Below are 14,920 nucleotides of genomic sequence, written 5' to 3'. Positions count from 1 at the left end.
GATTTTGTTCACTGTTGTGATTGGTCAGCGGAGTAATGCAGGACGCATTTATATATATATATATATATATATATATATATATATATATATATAGAAGAGGAGTAGACAAACACGGCGCTGATGTTTGTCTACTCCTCTTCTCGTCCTGTCGTTTAGCGCTGTTTATATGTACTTTCGCCATGGAACACCAACTCGCCCAATCTTCCGTTCTTCTAGTGTTCCAAGCGAACAGCCCAGCCCCAAGCGACGACGATGGCAATTTTCCGGTGAAAGAGAATGTAGTCGCAGCCAGAGAAGTGACGACGATGGAGGCGAACAAAGTGCTCACAATATATATATATATATATATATATATATATATATATATATATATATATATATATATATATATATATATATATATATATATATATATATATATATATATAATTTCACAAAAACGAGAAGCTGTTATTCCTGGCCATTAGTTTTTATCGCTATCATCAGTTCACAGGCTTCACCTACTACAGAAGGAACAGTGTTTTCAGGCAAACAATCACAAGTCATGACAAATTTATTTAAAACTTGAAAAAAAATTACAGCAACAAGACTAGCTTCATGATGCTTTACTTGAGACGTAACTTCAACGATGACATCTCAGGCTGTCCTTTTTTTACTCTTTGACGAGGTCGCACGTTTTCCGCTGCTACGAAGGGTCTCTAAAATGGAATATAGCAGTGGCCTGGGAAAAAAAAAAGCACAGATTAAAAAGAAAGGACAAGCACACTGACATTTGCGACTTGGAGCTCAGAAGTACATGCAGAAGCTTACAGCTGAGAGGCCTCCTCTGACATAGTAATTTGAAGCTCTTTCTCCAAGAATGCACGCCCAACATGGCTTTGCTGGTATCCGCTCTCTGTGATGAGTGAAAAATACGAGGGACAGCATTCAATTAAGACAATAAACAATAAAGGGAGACACGATTTCGTCAGTGCCATTCACCACCTGTTTACAGGAGGTATTCAGAGGCCCGGATCGGGAATAGTTGGGGATTAAAGTCAAAGTCATTTTATTCAGGCAGCAGTAATAGGTGCCTAGGAGGCAGACATAAAGGCAAATTAATGCCTGACTCAGTGTCGGCCCCCTTCCCCCCTTCCCAAACACATCACTCAACAGCAGGTACAATCAGATCGTTAAACAAAGTTTCAAATAACATAAAAGGAACACATTAATACAGCACAGCATACAGGGCTAAGTCATACTGCGAGGAAACAAACAGCCAAAATAAATCGCATGCAGTAATAGGCAGAGAAAATAAACAAGCGGGAACAATAAAACATTCACAACAAAAACCATCTGGTGTCTACTTGGAACCCAGAAAAAAAAAAGGAAATAGTCAAAATTGTGTGCTCAAAAAAAATGTGTTAATGTTTCTTTTAAAGGCTAGAGCTGAAGAACTGTCAGTAATGATATTCATAACCATGGCGTGCTTATTCAAGAAGTCAGGAATCTGATATGTTAACTTTTGTGTTCCGTAGTTTGTACGAATCCTGTCTCTGTTATAAATGGTATGCCGGAGATTGTACATGTGTTCTTTATGAAGATATTTCTCAGTGAACGATGATGCATTCTGTTTGATTTGAGTGTATATAGCTAGTGCTAGTTTTTTACATAGGATGTTTGTGATAGTCAGGATTCGGTGTTTTTGGAATAACGGTGCTGAATGAGTTCGGCGTGGGACATTTTCTATTTGGCGCAGAAAATGTTTTTGTAGTACATGTAGGTTCTCTAAATTTGTTTTTGTGGTCGTACCCCATACAAGAAGACAGTAGTGCAGACGGGAGTGTATTAGAGCATAATACAATTGCTTTTTTAACCATGGCGGTAGCAAATCCTTTAGTTTATAGGTGAGCCCAATCGTTCTTGATATATCTGTTCGAACTTTTGAGACATGTGTAGACCAGTTTAGGTGTTCCTGAAAGATTACACCTAGAAATTTATGTGATGCAACGCGTTCAATTTGCTCATTGCCGAAGCGCAGAAGAATGTCTGACATACATTTATTTTTTGGTCGAAATACAATATATTTTGTTTTGTTCGTGTTTAGGGCTAGTTTATTTACGTCAAGCCACACCGATAGGTTACACAGCCAGACATTCGCCTGCCTCTCAATATCTACAATATTCGTACCAGAAAAAAAGGCGTTAGTGTCATCAGCATATAGGATAATTTGCGGGGTTAGTGGAATATTTACAATATCATTAATATATAACAGAAACAATAATGGACCAAGTATAGACCCTTGTGGTATCCCATATGCGATAACACCAATATCTGACTGCACTTTGCCTACCGCTGTGTACTGAAATCTGTTTGACAGGTAACTCTTAATTAAGTCGAGAGCAACACCCCTAATTCCGTAGTTGGGTAACTTTTGCAGTAAGATTTCATGTTTGATAGAGTCGAATGCTTTTTTGAAATCAAGAAACAATCCTACTGTGTACAATTTATGCTCAAAGTTATCTATTATTCGATCTTTAATGTATAGAAGGGCCGTCTCCGTTGACTTAGATTTTTGGAATCCATACTGTTGTTCTACTATGACGTCGTTGTGCTGGAAGTAGTTTAGAAGGCGTGTATTTATAACTTGTTCTATTATCTTAGAAAAGATTGGCAAGACAGAGATAGGTCTGTAGTTATTAAGGCTACATTTATCACCTCCTTTATGAACAACGGATACTCTTGCAATTTTCAGTTTATCAGGAAAGACACCCGAACTTAGGATCAAATTGCATATATGCGACAAAGGGCGACAATACTTCAGTAATCTGTATTCTCTGATGACATTGCCTTTTTAAGTCACTGAGGGAATGAATTGCACAGCATGATCAATGACTTAGACAGTAATCTGCAATTCCCTGATGACATTGCCTTTTTAAATCACTCAGGGAATGAATTGCAAAGCATGATCAATGCCTTAGACAGGCATAGCAGAATGGTAGGTCTAAAAATTAATATGCAGTAAATGAAAGGATGTGCGTTGATGCATGGTGGAAAAAAAGATGAAATGCTACAAGCGAGCCATTTATGCAGTTCATGTATCCACATCTGCAAGGGTCTGCAGCATGCATGAACAAAATAAAAGAATTGTTAGCTGCTTAACTCTGAACCCGGGCAGTTTGAAGCACATTCCCACACAAGCACGTCAATTCTACAGAGACCATGAATGCCAGTGTTCTATTTCGGCTCGTCAGCTCAAGTTCAGTTATGCTCAAAATGATTACATGTGTGAATTGCTCAGTACAATCTAAATACAGTAAAACCTTCAGTATCAAATGAAAGTTACAGATTTAATAACTTCACGTCAGCATGCTGAATATGCCTGTTTTTCTGTTTCAGTTGGCGTTGCTGTCTATCTATGATGCACTCAAATTTTACCACTCTTTTCAACAATTTCACAATGATTCCTACACCAGCTGCAATTATAAGCATAGATTCTTAGCACCCCATAAACCCACTTAGCCAGTTTGGAAGCACAATAGCGTTATCTGCTAACATCAAACACTGGCGTATATCTATGATGACACAAAAAGAGTTGGATATTAAAAAAAGCAGCTGCCACATCCAAATGTGGCATAGTACGCTGCATTCTTTCATTCCATATCCAGTATTCGTTCTAAGTTTAGATTGGCATAGTACGCTGCATTCTTTCATTCCATATCCAGTATTCGTTCTAAGTTTAGATTAATAAAGTAAAAATCCAGTGGCTCAGTGGTTAGGGCGCTTGGCTACTGCGCTAGTACCGGGCTCAAACTCGGGCCTTGGCAGCCCCGTTTCGCCTCCATCGGAATTAATAGGCATCCGTGTGATGTCATGGCACGTTGAAGAACCCTAGGTGGCCTAAATTAATCCAAAGCCCTCCACTACGGCGTCCCTCGTAGTCCCTGTGTCATTTCAGGGCGTTAAACCCAATTTACATTCACATATGGTTTCGTAAGCAAGCAAAAAGCAACGAGGAGAGAGAGGGAGAGGCAATGGAGAGCGCGCGGCAGCGGGGGCGGCCCTGGCACGCTAGCTATGCGCCGCTACTGCGCATGCGCAACTGGCGAGCGCGGCGGCGGCACCTCGTGAGTCACGCGCAGCGACGGTGGCGGCGCGCCAACTGTGCGCCGTGTGACGTCATTGCTCTTCGCGCATGCGCAGTATGGCCTTTGATCAGCTCCGCGAAATGGCTCGGCGACTCGCGTAGTGTTGCTTTGGCAACAAAAGCGAAACCAGCACATCCTTACCTGCTCCCAGCATGGAAGCGGTTCGTTTGTAGTTGTTGAAAACGAGGTACTCCAGTACGAGCTCATTAATGAGGCAGTTCTGTTCCGGCAGTTTGGGGGGCGCGTCTCGCACTGGTTCCTCCACAGCCTTCAGGATTTCAGATCGCAAGTTGGCACGCAGTGAGGACAATACGCCGTTATTTTCCAAGATTTCTGTCAAGGCTGCAAGAAAAAGAATGGGTTTAAGCAGGGTCGTACAGATCAGGGGTTAAAGCATACTGCTTCCCCCAGCTCAAAGTACTATTAACCAGCGAGTGAATGAATGCATGCATATAATTCGCGCTTCTTAGATGCGATCGAAGGATCGAACAGAAGCGCACATGTCAGATGCCGCACTCGTGTTCTGTCCTTCGAGTGTCCTCTGAAAGTGAACTCAAAAAGCGTCAACTTCATATCTGAAACTATTTCAGCTCAATTTTCAAGGACGCAGCAATCAATAATTTGCGCACCCGATTAACCCGAACGGAAAAAAAATACAGACCTGCTTTCAGATCCGTATCAGAATTCATTATCGTGCATCGTTTAAAAAACGCTGGTAGGCAGTTGGGCAGCCGTCCAAGCAAGAACGTGCAACCATAACAATGAAACCAGCTACAGAGTGCTTTTTCTTGAACCTTTCAACTTTGAACGAGCGCCCTTTAAAATCAAAACAGTGAGCCGACTATCCACAAACACCCTAATTGAGATTTTTGTAGTTCAAGAGTTCATAATTTAAGCAAGCGTTCGAATGTTAAAGCAATAAAATTTTACAAAAATTGTCAAAATACCACTAAATATTTGTTTTTTTATGTAAAAAGTTTGTTTAGAAAAAGTTTTGAAGCTACGGCCTTGTCGCTCGGCATCGACTGCCATTACCGCACTCGCCTACTTGAGTAATGTAAACAGCCCCACAACACGAATGGCGTGGTGTTAAGTTTCGCGTGCTGTGGGCCAGCTGAGCTCTCGTGCATTATCAACTTCGTGCCTTTACGAACAACGATGCAGTCGAGGTTGTGTTGCGTTAGTGTCCTCCTACTGTCCTTGTGCGCGATCACGCGGAGTCAGTCGGAACCCGAGGCCTCCGACGTCGACGATTTCTACAGGAGTCGTTTCGGCAATGGAGATACATCTCGAATGCGCGTCATTCTCGGGGACACCGAGGGCTGGGTTAACCCGCACGACATGCTGGGAACCGCCAGCGAGGCACGCAATAAGCGAGCGCAGGAACAACTGCAGCAGCAACGGCAGCAACACCACCAGTCCAAGTTGAAGAAGAGCTCCGGCGCTCCGCCGTCCGAACCCATCTCAGAGGACACGACGTCTCCCGAGACCCGAGCGCAGATCTACAGCGAGATCAGGGCTCGATCGGCGACCGAGAGCAGGAAGTTCAGCCGTTATCCCGTCGAAGACGAACGAGACGAAACCGAAGCGAGTGTAGTCGATGGCGAGACTGCGACCAAGGATGATGTCCCAGCGCCGAGTCGCGGTAACCAGCGCTGCGATTGCGACTGCAAGGCGCTGCGGCGCGAATCCAAGAAGTGCGCCGAGCAAGTTAAGCAGCTGCGGCTGAGCCAAGTGCTCGTGGACGGCGCGCACGATCGAGAGTTTATATACCTCAGACGCCTGGCGCTGAACGTCATCTACAGCGCCAAGTTCGGCGGCGACGAGATGCCGTCGAACGTCAAGTTCGAGATCCTCCTCTCCTCGGACGATGTGAGTGTGGTCTCTGCTTGCGTCAGCGGAGGACGGCGTCCGTGGTGATTTAAGTGGTTAGTCGTTAAGGGCGTATCCTTTTTTGTCCGTCCCGCAGTGAACAGTTCTGTCATAGCTGTAAGGAGATGCTCTTGCTTTTTAGCAATGATCAGTGAGAACAGCTTTGGGAGGCTTTAGTAAAGGTCTGTAGTAAATTGGTCCCTCGTTGATTGAAACACGCCAGGTTCTAACTTTTGGTATATTGAAAGTATCGAGTGTTGACTTCCTCGACTTATCAGTATGGTCGGAAACCGTGGTATATTCTCGATACGCGAGGCCAAATGAGTTATGCATTGTGACAACTGACTTGGTTACTGCTAAATAGCGCCATCAGACAGCTGTTTGCAGTGTCAATTCCTTGTTTGCATCGTAAAGGTGTGCAGAGTGCCTTGAGTTCACTCGGGTGTACCAGTCGCTGTTCATGAGACTCCAGTCATGTGTTTCTTGATATTAAAATAGTGCTTACTATTTTTAAATACTATTTTATAGTAGCACCCGTCCGTCACCATATACAAGCTGTTATTGCTTGTTTTGACGTTAGTGCCAAATCCCTTGGTTTTTTTGGATATGGACACTAAAACCACAGAGAATAGAATGGGGAAGGAATCATGTGGGCGTGTAACTCAGGAGTCCTATTAAATTCTGGGCTAAAGCAGTAGGAGAGAAGTAGGCAACACCGATAATTAGTCCGTTTGTCCAACTCCGTTGCACACTTCTCTCCCGTTGATTCTGAAGAGATTAGTAGGGGTGGCGACCTCCCAGGACGCAGCTAAATCACCGCTCCTGCCAATCAGTTTTTTTTCTCTTTGAGCTCCTCAGCAGTATTGGAATTGCTTAATCTCCAGTGGCTCGTTCAGGTCTGTCCGTATTTTGGATTGGCATAAGTCAGAAGTGTGTGTTTTGGTGCTATCTCTGCAAAAATAAACAGGCTGTGTGTTTTGTTTCTCACTCGTATAGTGAAGCCCTTAAAGCAGCCCTAATGACCAAAAGGCCCTGAATGGCGGGGACATGTGTTCTTTTTACCTTTAAGAGATTTAGAGGCTGAGGAGTGGCATAAGTACTCCTGAACCGAGAAGCAAAATCTGTGGCGCGGTTACTTTCGGCAAATACTGTACACGGTCATGGCAGATGTCTTTAGTATGTACACCAAGGGGCCAGACATTGAGTGTGGCTACCGAGAATGCATGCATGAGAACCAATAAGAGGCATCAGCAAGGTCACGTTAGTGATGACGTCGTGATTCTGAGAACCACACAGAAGCATTGTATGAGTCACATGATCTGGTAACACCATCACAACTGGCATCGCTGAGTTGGCAAATGAGTCATTAGCAGCTGCACTGCAAAAATTTTGCAGCTGGGTGACATATTTATGGCAGAGGCAGTATACCCGGAAACTGATATTACAGCAGTCATGGAGTTCTTTCTCTCTTGCGCGACCAAGCAGTGTCTGCGAAAAATTTTCGGATGAACTTTTATTTCTAGTTGACCCGTGATTGGCAGTGTACAGTAATTGGGGAAGACAGTCAACCTGGATGGTGATTTTGCACTCTCTTCAGAAATTCTTTCACACTGGTTGCTGAGTCTCTCACCAATAGGTGGCGACACAGTTAGGTAATTTATAGATTGTGATTGGATGTGTTACACCTCTCACCAACAGGTGGCAACACAGTTAGGTAATACAATCGCATTATGGATTGTGATTGGATGTGTTACATCTCTCACCAACAGGTGGCGACACAGTTAGGTAATACAATCACAATATAGATTGTGATCGGATGTGTTACATTTCTCACCGACAGGTGGCAACACTGGAGAAACTCGCCACAAATGCCGGATCAAAGTCATCGCAGCTGGAGCAGAAGCTGTCGACAATCTTGTCCAGCTCAGTGGTGACCCCGGACGAATTGCCCCATGGCGCCAATGCCCTTCTGGGGCGCCTGGCTCAGGCTTGGGGCCATACCATGGGGCCTGTAGACGTGCGGTTTGCGGTCCCACTCTGCGGTCTTCTGGGCGTGCTACTCATCGGGTTCATTTGGGGCCGCCCATGGAAGGTTATCATCCTGATGAGTGCCTTCTACTTCCTGGTGCTTAGCTTCGTTTGGCACTGGGCTCTCTGCTACCAGGTGATGCATTTCATTCAGCTATTAATTAGTCCAGAGCCCTTCATTCTGGTCCATGTGTAGCTTTGGGACATCAAACCTTGCACAGCACACCACCCCTATTCATTTATTCATTGGTACATTCATTTGTTTGTTGTCATTCACTCATTGATTTAATCATTTGTTCATTTTCTTTTTTTGTGTTTGTTTGGTCATTTATCATCTATTCAGTTATCAATGCATCTAAATAAATTTAAACGCCTCTCACATGTCTACCAAGAGCATGATTAACACAGGCTGGAAACTACAAATGCAGCGAGCAAAAGCAAAGTTATACAACTGGAAATTACTATGTTTCGTGTCATGTGGATGTATATGCACTGATAGATGTTTAACAGTTTGCCCTTTGGACTTGGGCAGTGCCTTTTGTCGGCTGGCCCATAGACATTACTCCTCAAATGACAGCATTTTTTTTTTTCTGACACCGTTGTGGTAGTTTCCATCTCTTCCTGGCTTATCTCTTTATTCATTTTTGGCCACCAGTCTGCAAATATTCTCCTGATTCTTCCTTTCAGCATGTCCAGTGCCTATCGGCTTTATTAAACCTGAAACCACCGAGAACCTCTGTTATTGCCTTGGGTGTTAATGTTTCAAGGGATGACCTAGTATGTGCCCTACCACCTCCCTGTGTTTTGTACAGCAACAGCAAATATCTTCAATGTTGATTATTTTTTGTTTGTACCATAGCATTTCCAAGCATGCAGGCCTAGCCTAGAGAAGTAAAATTCTTTTTGGAATTGTGCAGAATTTTCTAGCATCTTTTTATTGATGATCTTATTTCTTTAGTAAATTTTTTCTCAAATTTTTACTTCCTGTGTCATTTGGTGTCCAGAGAGGATAACGTTCATGCAGAGTACTTGTCAAGTCACTTACGGTCCTCGCTTTTACTCTAACATCAGGTCTCTGTGGACACCTCAGAAGGCTTTGAACCACTTTTCTGGCTAGCCCGCTACACACTGGGCAGGTAGTGAATATTGCTATGAGCACAAGCGTAAACTGACCTATGTGGCAAGTAGTGCTTGCGGGAGAGCACAGAGTCGAGTGCTGCTCATTTCAGCATTGTTTGCATTAATTTTCTTTTGCCTTATTTTACATTTGACATAGAGTTTGGCATCTTTGTTTTTAGGAGTAGTAGGCACAGCAGTGTCTGTAGCAATTGTGGACCCTACACACCTCACCTATTCTAATCACAGTTTTAGACAAAGTTCACTTCCGTAAGACATGTTGAAGATGGTGTGGACCACTAACCTTGTTCTTGGCACTGTGTGGCTGCAGCTATACTTGGACCATAAAAAATTCAGGGGGCACTTCGTTGACCTAAAGTGTGGTGAGATGAAAGCCTTAAGCGCGGTGTTGCTGCTTGTGTCACTGATGTGTGGTTAAGATGTTAAGCTTCACCTCTAAGAGCGTAACGTCAGAGCGTCTTGCAATGCTGCCAGGGAGTCCACAGAACGCCATCATTGGTCTTTGGGGAAAGGAAATGTATCTGTCTCGCATATCTCGGTGGACACCTGAACCTCGCAGGAGGAAGATGGGAGTGAACGAAGACACCGTATTCACTAGATGGGCCTTTGTTCATTCCAAACCATCGAGCAGGCATGGCGGAGTGGTTAGCATGCTCGTCTCGCACTCCGGAGACCTTGGTTCGATTCGCCAACTCCACCAATTTCCTACTCGGTTTTATTTATTTATCTGGTCTGACTAGAAAGGTTAATTAGGCTAATTGGTTAATAAAGCAAGCAATTAACGAAACTCAGTCCCACTTACTTGGAGCATCACTATACGATCCCTTCAATTGGTTGCATGGTTACTAGCCAAAGTACAATTGGCCTCGTTTGAAATTCGCGCACTGTGACGTCACGACCATTTCGAGCAATTGAAACAAGGTCAGCGTAGCTACGGCGGCCACCCGGGATCTCACTTTAGCTGTCAGGGTGTTGCTTTCTCAACAAAATCAACAATCATTGACTAGCACATAATTCGAGAGCTGCAAATATAGTGTTTGCATAAAAGGCAGCACTGACTTGCCTTTTTGGGGTCTTTAGTGCAACCTTGCCGGTCATGAGAAATGAGACTGATGAGAGCATGTGTGACATTAGTTATACCGACACTGCCTTTTTGCTTTGTGACAGGTGGAGCACGCGCGACGAGACGCGTACATCTTGCGAAACGAAGTTCCGCCGGAGCACTGCCGCCCGGGCTACACCCCGAGTTGGATGCAGTGGGCCCTCGGACGCGAGAACAGTGCCGAGTGTGACAAGTACTACGAAAGCCTCCACATTGACCCTGTGTGGCAGGTAACAAGGCCAGCTAGCCTGGGCAGCCATTTGTTGAGTTTCACAGCGCATTGCCTTTGTTTTCTGATTTCCTGCTATGGTGTATTTCGTGCTTATTTGTAGTACATGACATGTTTCTTAAGTGTGATATTAAAGAGATATCAAAGCAAAATCTTAAAATTTAACAAAAACACTGAAAATAGATTCTCGGAAACTGATTACACCGAAGTCTAGTCATCACTTCGCATTTTTTTCAGCGGATGGTTTTATTTTCGATGTTCTATGAGCGCGCGCCAAGCCCTCCCGGCCGGCACGAGGTGAAGAGCGTGATGTCATGACACCCTCGTCTGACAGGCAACCGGTCACATTGCGTCACTCGAAGCGCGATGTCACACTGCAGTTTGGGTCGACCAAGCGGTAAGGCTCCCAACCTCCGATGCTGCCGACGCAAAACTGACAAAACCCGCTAGCAGCGGTGACAGTCGTGCTCCTGCGGGAACAGTGGGCGCACAGGTGTTATGACGTTTTGTCGCAGCTTCCACAGGCGGCCGCCAGGTACAACAATACGTCAATAAATTGCGAAAAAAACATGCTATCTGCCTTTTATCGCGAAAATCCTTGTCGCATTTATCAATATTAGCAGTCAGGCTCTTGTTTACATCTAAAAGAGCAGCTCCAAATGTATGGTTCAGTATCTCTTGAGTGGCATGTGCTTACGTCTAATGATGAGTAGTTCTATAGCAGGCCTGAAACGTGACGGTCGGAAATGCTGGGCAACTCACTTTCTGCACATTTCTAGCATTTTGCAGTCTTAAAAGTGAGCGAACTGCTTTGTGCCATTTCTGCTTTATATAGTACGAACCTAGATACTATCGTTAAAAGAAAACTTGTCTGTTTATTTGTACATTCATTTAAACTTTTCAGTCATTATCAGTGCTAACTGTTGCTTTGAAGAAATATCTCTGAGAGCAGAAAAGAACTAGTCAGGCCAACTTGTTATTGTGCTTGATATTGGGAGCTATGCTATGAATACTGAGTGGAGAGGAGAGGGCTCATCGAAAACAGTGACTCCATAAAAATGAAGCAAATCTGTAACAAACAATAAGCTCTACAGCTATGCAGTGTGCGCTAGCAGTTAGGTGGAGCAGTATGCCATACACCTGTTATAGGCTGTGAAGTCTGGTAGCCAAACATTTGTCATTCTGCAATAGAAGGTGTAAATACTATACTAATTTCGAGCAGTCATTTCTAAACAGTCACGTTACTAGGTTTTGAACAAGCTTGGCCCATTGTGACTGAATGCACTGTATTACCGTTTAGCAACAAAAAATGCCTTTACGATTAAGCTTTCTTATTACTACATTTGATCAGTGCAGCTGTTTGCGCTGTTGTGATTTAAGCCTTTGCTGTGTTCTCTGATATGAAGAGGGTCCACCAACAGCTATGCACCACCATTGATATCACTAGTTGCACGATCCTCGTGGTGCCATGTGACGGCGACGTCATGAGGTGGTAACGTGATGCATCGTACCAACAACAATGATGCTTACTTGCCCAGTGAGCCACTGAGATCTGTGCTGTAAAAAGATGTTGATTGGCACCTGTGATGCAGTGCATCCATTGTCGCAGGTCAATCCGCTGTTCGTGTTGACCGAGCTGTTGTCCAAGGCCCTGTTCAACCCGCTCGCCAACATGGGCACCGCGCTCGGGCAGTTTGCACGCAACTTTGCGGAGCACCAGACCTGGTGGAGCATGCTCAACAACATTGTCAACCTCATCTGCATCTGCGTCCTGGGCCTGTTTGCGGCCATGGTCTTTGGAAAGTTATTTCTGTACTTCCTCGCCACTTTCTATTGGAACACGCCCAGAAGACCACAACGTGAACGCGTTGAAGAGGTGCCGGAAACTAAACTGAGGCACTCATCCGCACGACGTCCCAAGATCAAGCCGCCGCGACAAGAGCAACTCTCCGAGCATCGTGAAGAAATTGCTGAAGATGAGGCCTCGTGTGAAGAGGATGAAGTTGATGAGGACGTTGAAGACAGCAACAACAAAGCTGGTGGGGACATGTGGCAGAAAAGAGAGAGTGTGAAAGTGCCTGAAAAAACTTAAACGGTCGGAGAGTGAGCTAGGTTTGTGCTTTTAATGATATAGTGTATAGCATGCAGATTGTTAATTGAAGGGCGATATTTTGCAACAGCGTTCCTTTCTCATCCCACCAAAGCGCATGTACTTTATATTAGCACTGCTCCCATTTTGAAGCTGTGCTTCTACAGCAGCTATTTTGCAGTTTTTTTGCATGAATTTTGTGTAGTTGAACCAGATAAAGAGATGATGCTTGTGTACTTGTTTTGTTAAAGATTATTTCTCACTTGCAAAAAAAATATTTATTAAACATGTTCAGCAAGCTGGCTTTATCATATTTATGAGTGTCATTAGTACAGCTATAGTATAATGCCAAAGTTGCCCCGCCGCGGTGGCTCAGTGGTTACGGCGCTCGGCTGCTGACCCAAAAGACGCGGGTTTGATCCCAGCCACGGCAGCCGAATTTCGATGCAGGCAAAATTCTAGAGGCCCGTGTACTGCGCGATGTCAGTGGACGTTAAAGAACCCCTGGTGGTCGATATTGCCGGAGCCCCTCACTACGGCGTCCCTCATAGCCCGAGTTGCTTTGGGACGTTGAACCCCAATAAACCTAAACCGTAATGCCAGAGTAGTTGTGAGGACGAATTTTACAAACACCATTCATTGGCTCTGTTGAGTTGAGAGACACCAAAACAGTTTTTCTAAATTATTATAGAGCTAGAATTAAGGCCAGACTGTTGAACAATCTTGTGTACTCGTGCCTAAAGTGATTGACTGCTAGTCATCAGAGAGTGAAGCGAAGCAAATAAATGTTCATTCGATTTTTCACTGGTGCAATGGCAGCTTTGAAAAAAAAAAAAAAGTACCGGGCCTGTAGCATGTTCAGTGTGCACTTTCCTAAGAATTTCAGCCCTGAGAAGCCAAGCACCGGCCAGATCAAGGGTAGCCTTGTATTCTCTGTAAAAGCAGCGGATACGCAGCGCTTTTTTGGATTGAACCCCGCACCTCCTCCATACAAGGCAGATGCTCAAGTCACTATGCCACCACTATGGTAAGAAAGCAAACAAAATAATGCTCGAGTACAACATTCGAGCTTGTATTCCTGATTTCAAAGATCGGTTCTCAATCGATTGTTTCATGAACGTAATAGCGCCAGGAAGAGCTTTGTTGAGAGCTGGAAAGCTCTCCAAGCAACACAGGTGATCCTTCGTTCCTTGCACCACACGGATCTGAGCTCACGTTTGTGTTTAGGCTGGTATATATTTGCATCTCTCCAGTTCCCTTTCCCCAGTGCAAAGTATCAACCCAGATCCCTCAGGCCAAGCTCTGTGTCTTTCTCTCTTAATAAACCCCTCTCTCTCAGTTGTTGAGCATTGGTAGTATGAAAAGCTTGCACTGATTGAGAGTGAGTGCTGCTCACAGACCCTCGACATTTGTGTATTTAAAGACAAATAAAAAAATTTGTGTTTTGCTGTTCAGAAATTAGAAGAAATATGGATGATTTAGCATGGTTAAGCTAAATGCGAATTAGATGCACTGGCACTTCGGTTTTCGCTTCAGTTTTGGTTCGAGGCTCAGTTTTCAAGCTCAAGCGGGCTTCAGGCAAAGATCGTCGAAATTTGTGAGTGGCAGCCTTAGTGCTCGCGCAATAAAACTGAAGTAGATACCTAAGCTCTGCCTTAAGGGTGTGATGCAATAGCGTTAACAGGTTAATGCTCATGTATGCGGAATAGGCCATCCTCTGGTTTACTTTCGTAGATCCTTGAGAGTCCTCATACCACTCCTTGTACAGTGGTGCAGCGGTTAAGAGCTGGCCCTGAGATGGCATGTGCTGCGACCGCAGTGGGTTTGCAAGACCCAGATCGCTCTTCCTGAGCAACCTTTCACAAGCTATTGAACTGCCACCTGCCTTGCAGTGACAAAATAAATCATTACCACTAATCAGAATAGTGCACGAAGGTTTGGTTTGGTTTATGTTTATGTTGTGTAACGTCCCAAAGCATCTTGGGCGATCAGGGAGTCCGTAGTGGAAGGCTCCGGACAGTTTCCACCACCTGGGTCCTTTAAAGGGACACTGAGAAGAAATTGAAGTTGGCTTGTAATACCAGCTCCTGATTACAAAAATGCCGCTCATGCTGACAACAAAGCTCTTGTAATGTAGAAAAGAGCAAGAGCCAAAATACAGGTATCGCTGCCACAGGCCAAACTCGCAAGTACAAGCGTGATGACATCATAGGACAAAACAGTGTTGCTAGAACCAATGGTTCTAGCAACACTGCTACCGCTACACTGCTGTTCTAGCTACCGCCGGCCGATGTGTTGCTAGAACCAATGGTTCTAGCAACACATCGGCCGGCAGT

General features: G+C 44.5%; 2 protein-coding genes across 2 annotated transcripts; one reads left to right on the top strand and one right to left on the bottom strand.

Moving 5' to 3' along the window:
* Positions 1–535: 535 nt before the first annotated feature.
* On the bottom strand, positions 536–4,981 carry LOC149348739 (centrosomal protein 20-like). Its single transcript, XM_089588301.1, has 4 exons — positions 4,789–4,981; positions 4,269–4,469; positions 811–895; positions 536–721 (listed from the first exon to the last, which is right to left on the bottom strand). Exons 1-4 carry the CDS (start codon positions 4,814–4,816, stop codon positions 637–639), a joined length of 399 nt encoding a protein of 132 aa, XP_089444427.1. The 5' UTR covers positions 4,817–4,981; the 3' UTR covers positions 536–636.
* Positions 4,982–5,164: 183 nt separating this feature from the next.
* Positions 5,165–12,887, top strand: LOC149348738 (uncharacterized). Its single transcript, XM_089588300.1, has 4 exons — positions 5,165–5,999; positions 7,840–8,163; positions 10,332–10,496; positions 12,105–12,887. The coding sequence occupies exons 1-4, from the start codon at positions 5,286–5,288 to the stop codon at positions 12,585–12,587; spliced, it is 1,686 nt and encodes a 561-aa protein (XP_089444426.1). The 5' UTR covers positions 5,165–5,285; the 3' UTR covers positions 12,588–12,887.
* The last annotated feature ends 2,033 nt before the right edge of the window (positions 12,888–14,920 follow it).

This window comes from Amblyomma mixtum, chromosome 4 (genome assembly GCF_055824585.1).
Source record: "Amblyomma mixtum isolate Tamu chromosome 4, ASM5582458v1, whole genome shotgun sequence".
NCBI classification, from domain to species: domain Eukaryota; kingdom Metazoa; phylum Arthropoda; class Arachnida; order Ixodida; family Ixodidae; genus Amblyomma; species Amblyomma mixtum.
The sequence above is the reverse complement of the archived record's forward strand: the minus strand, read 5'-3'. Positions and strand labels throughout refer to the sequence as shown.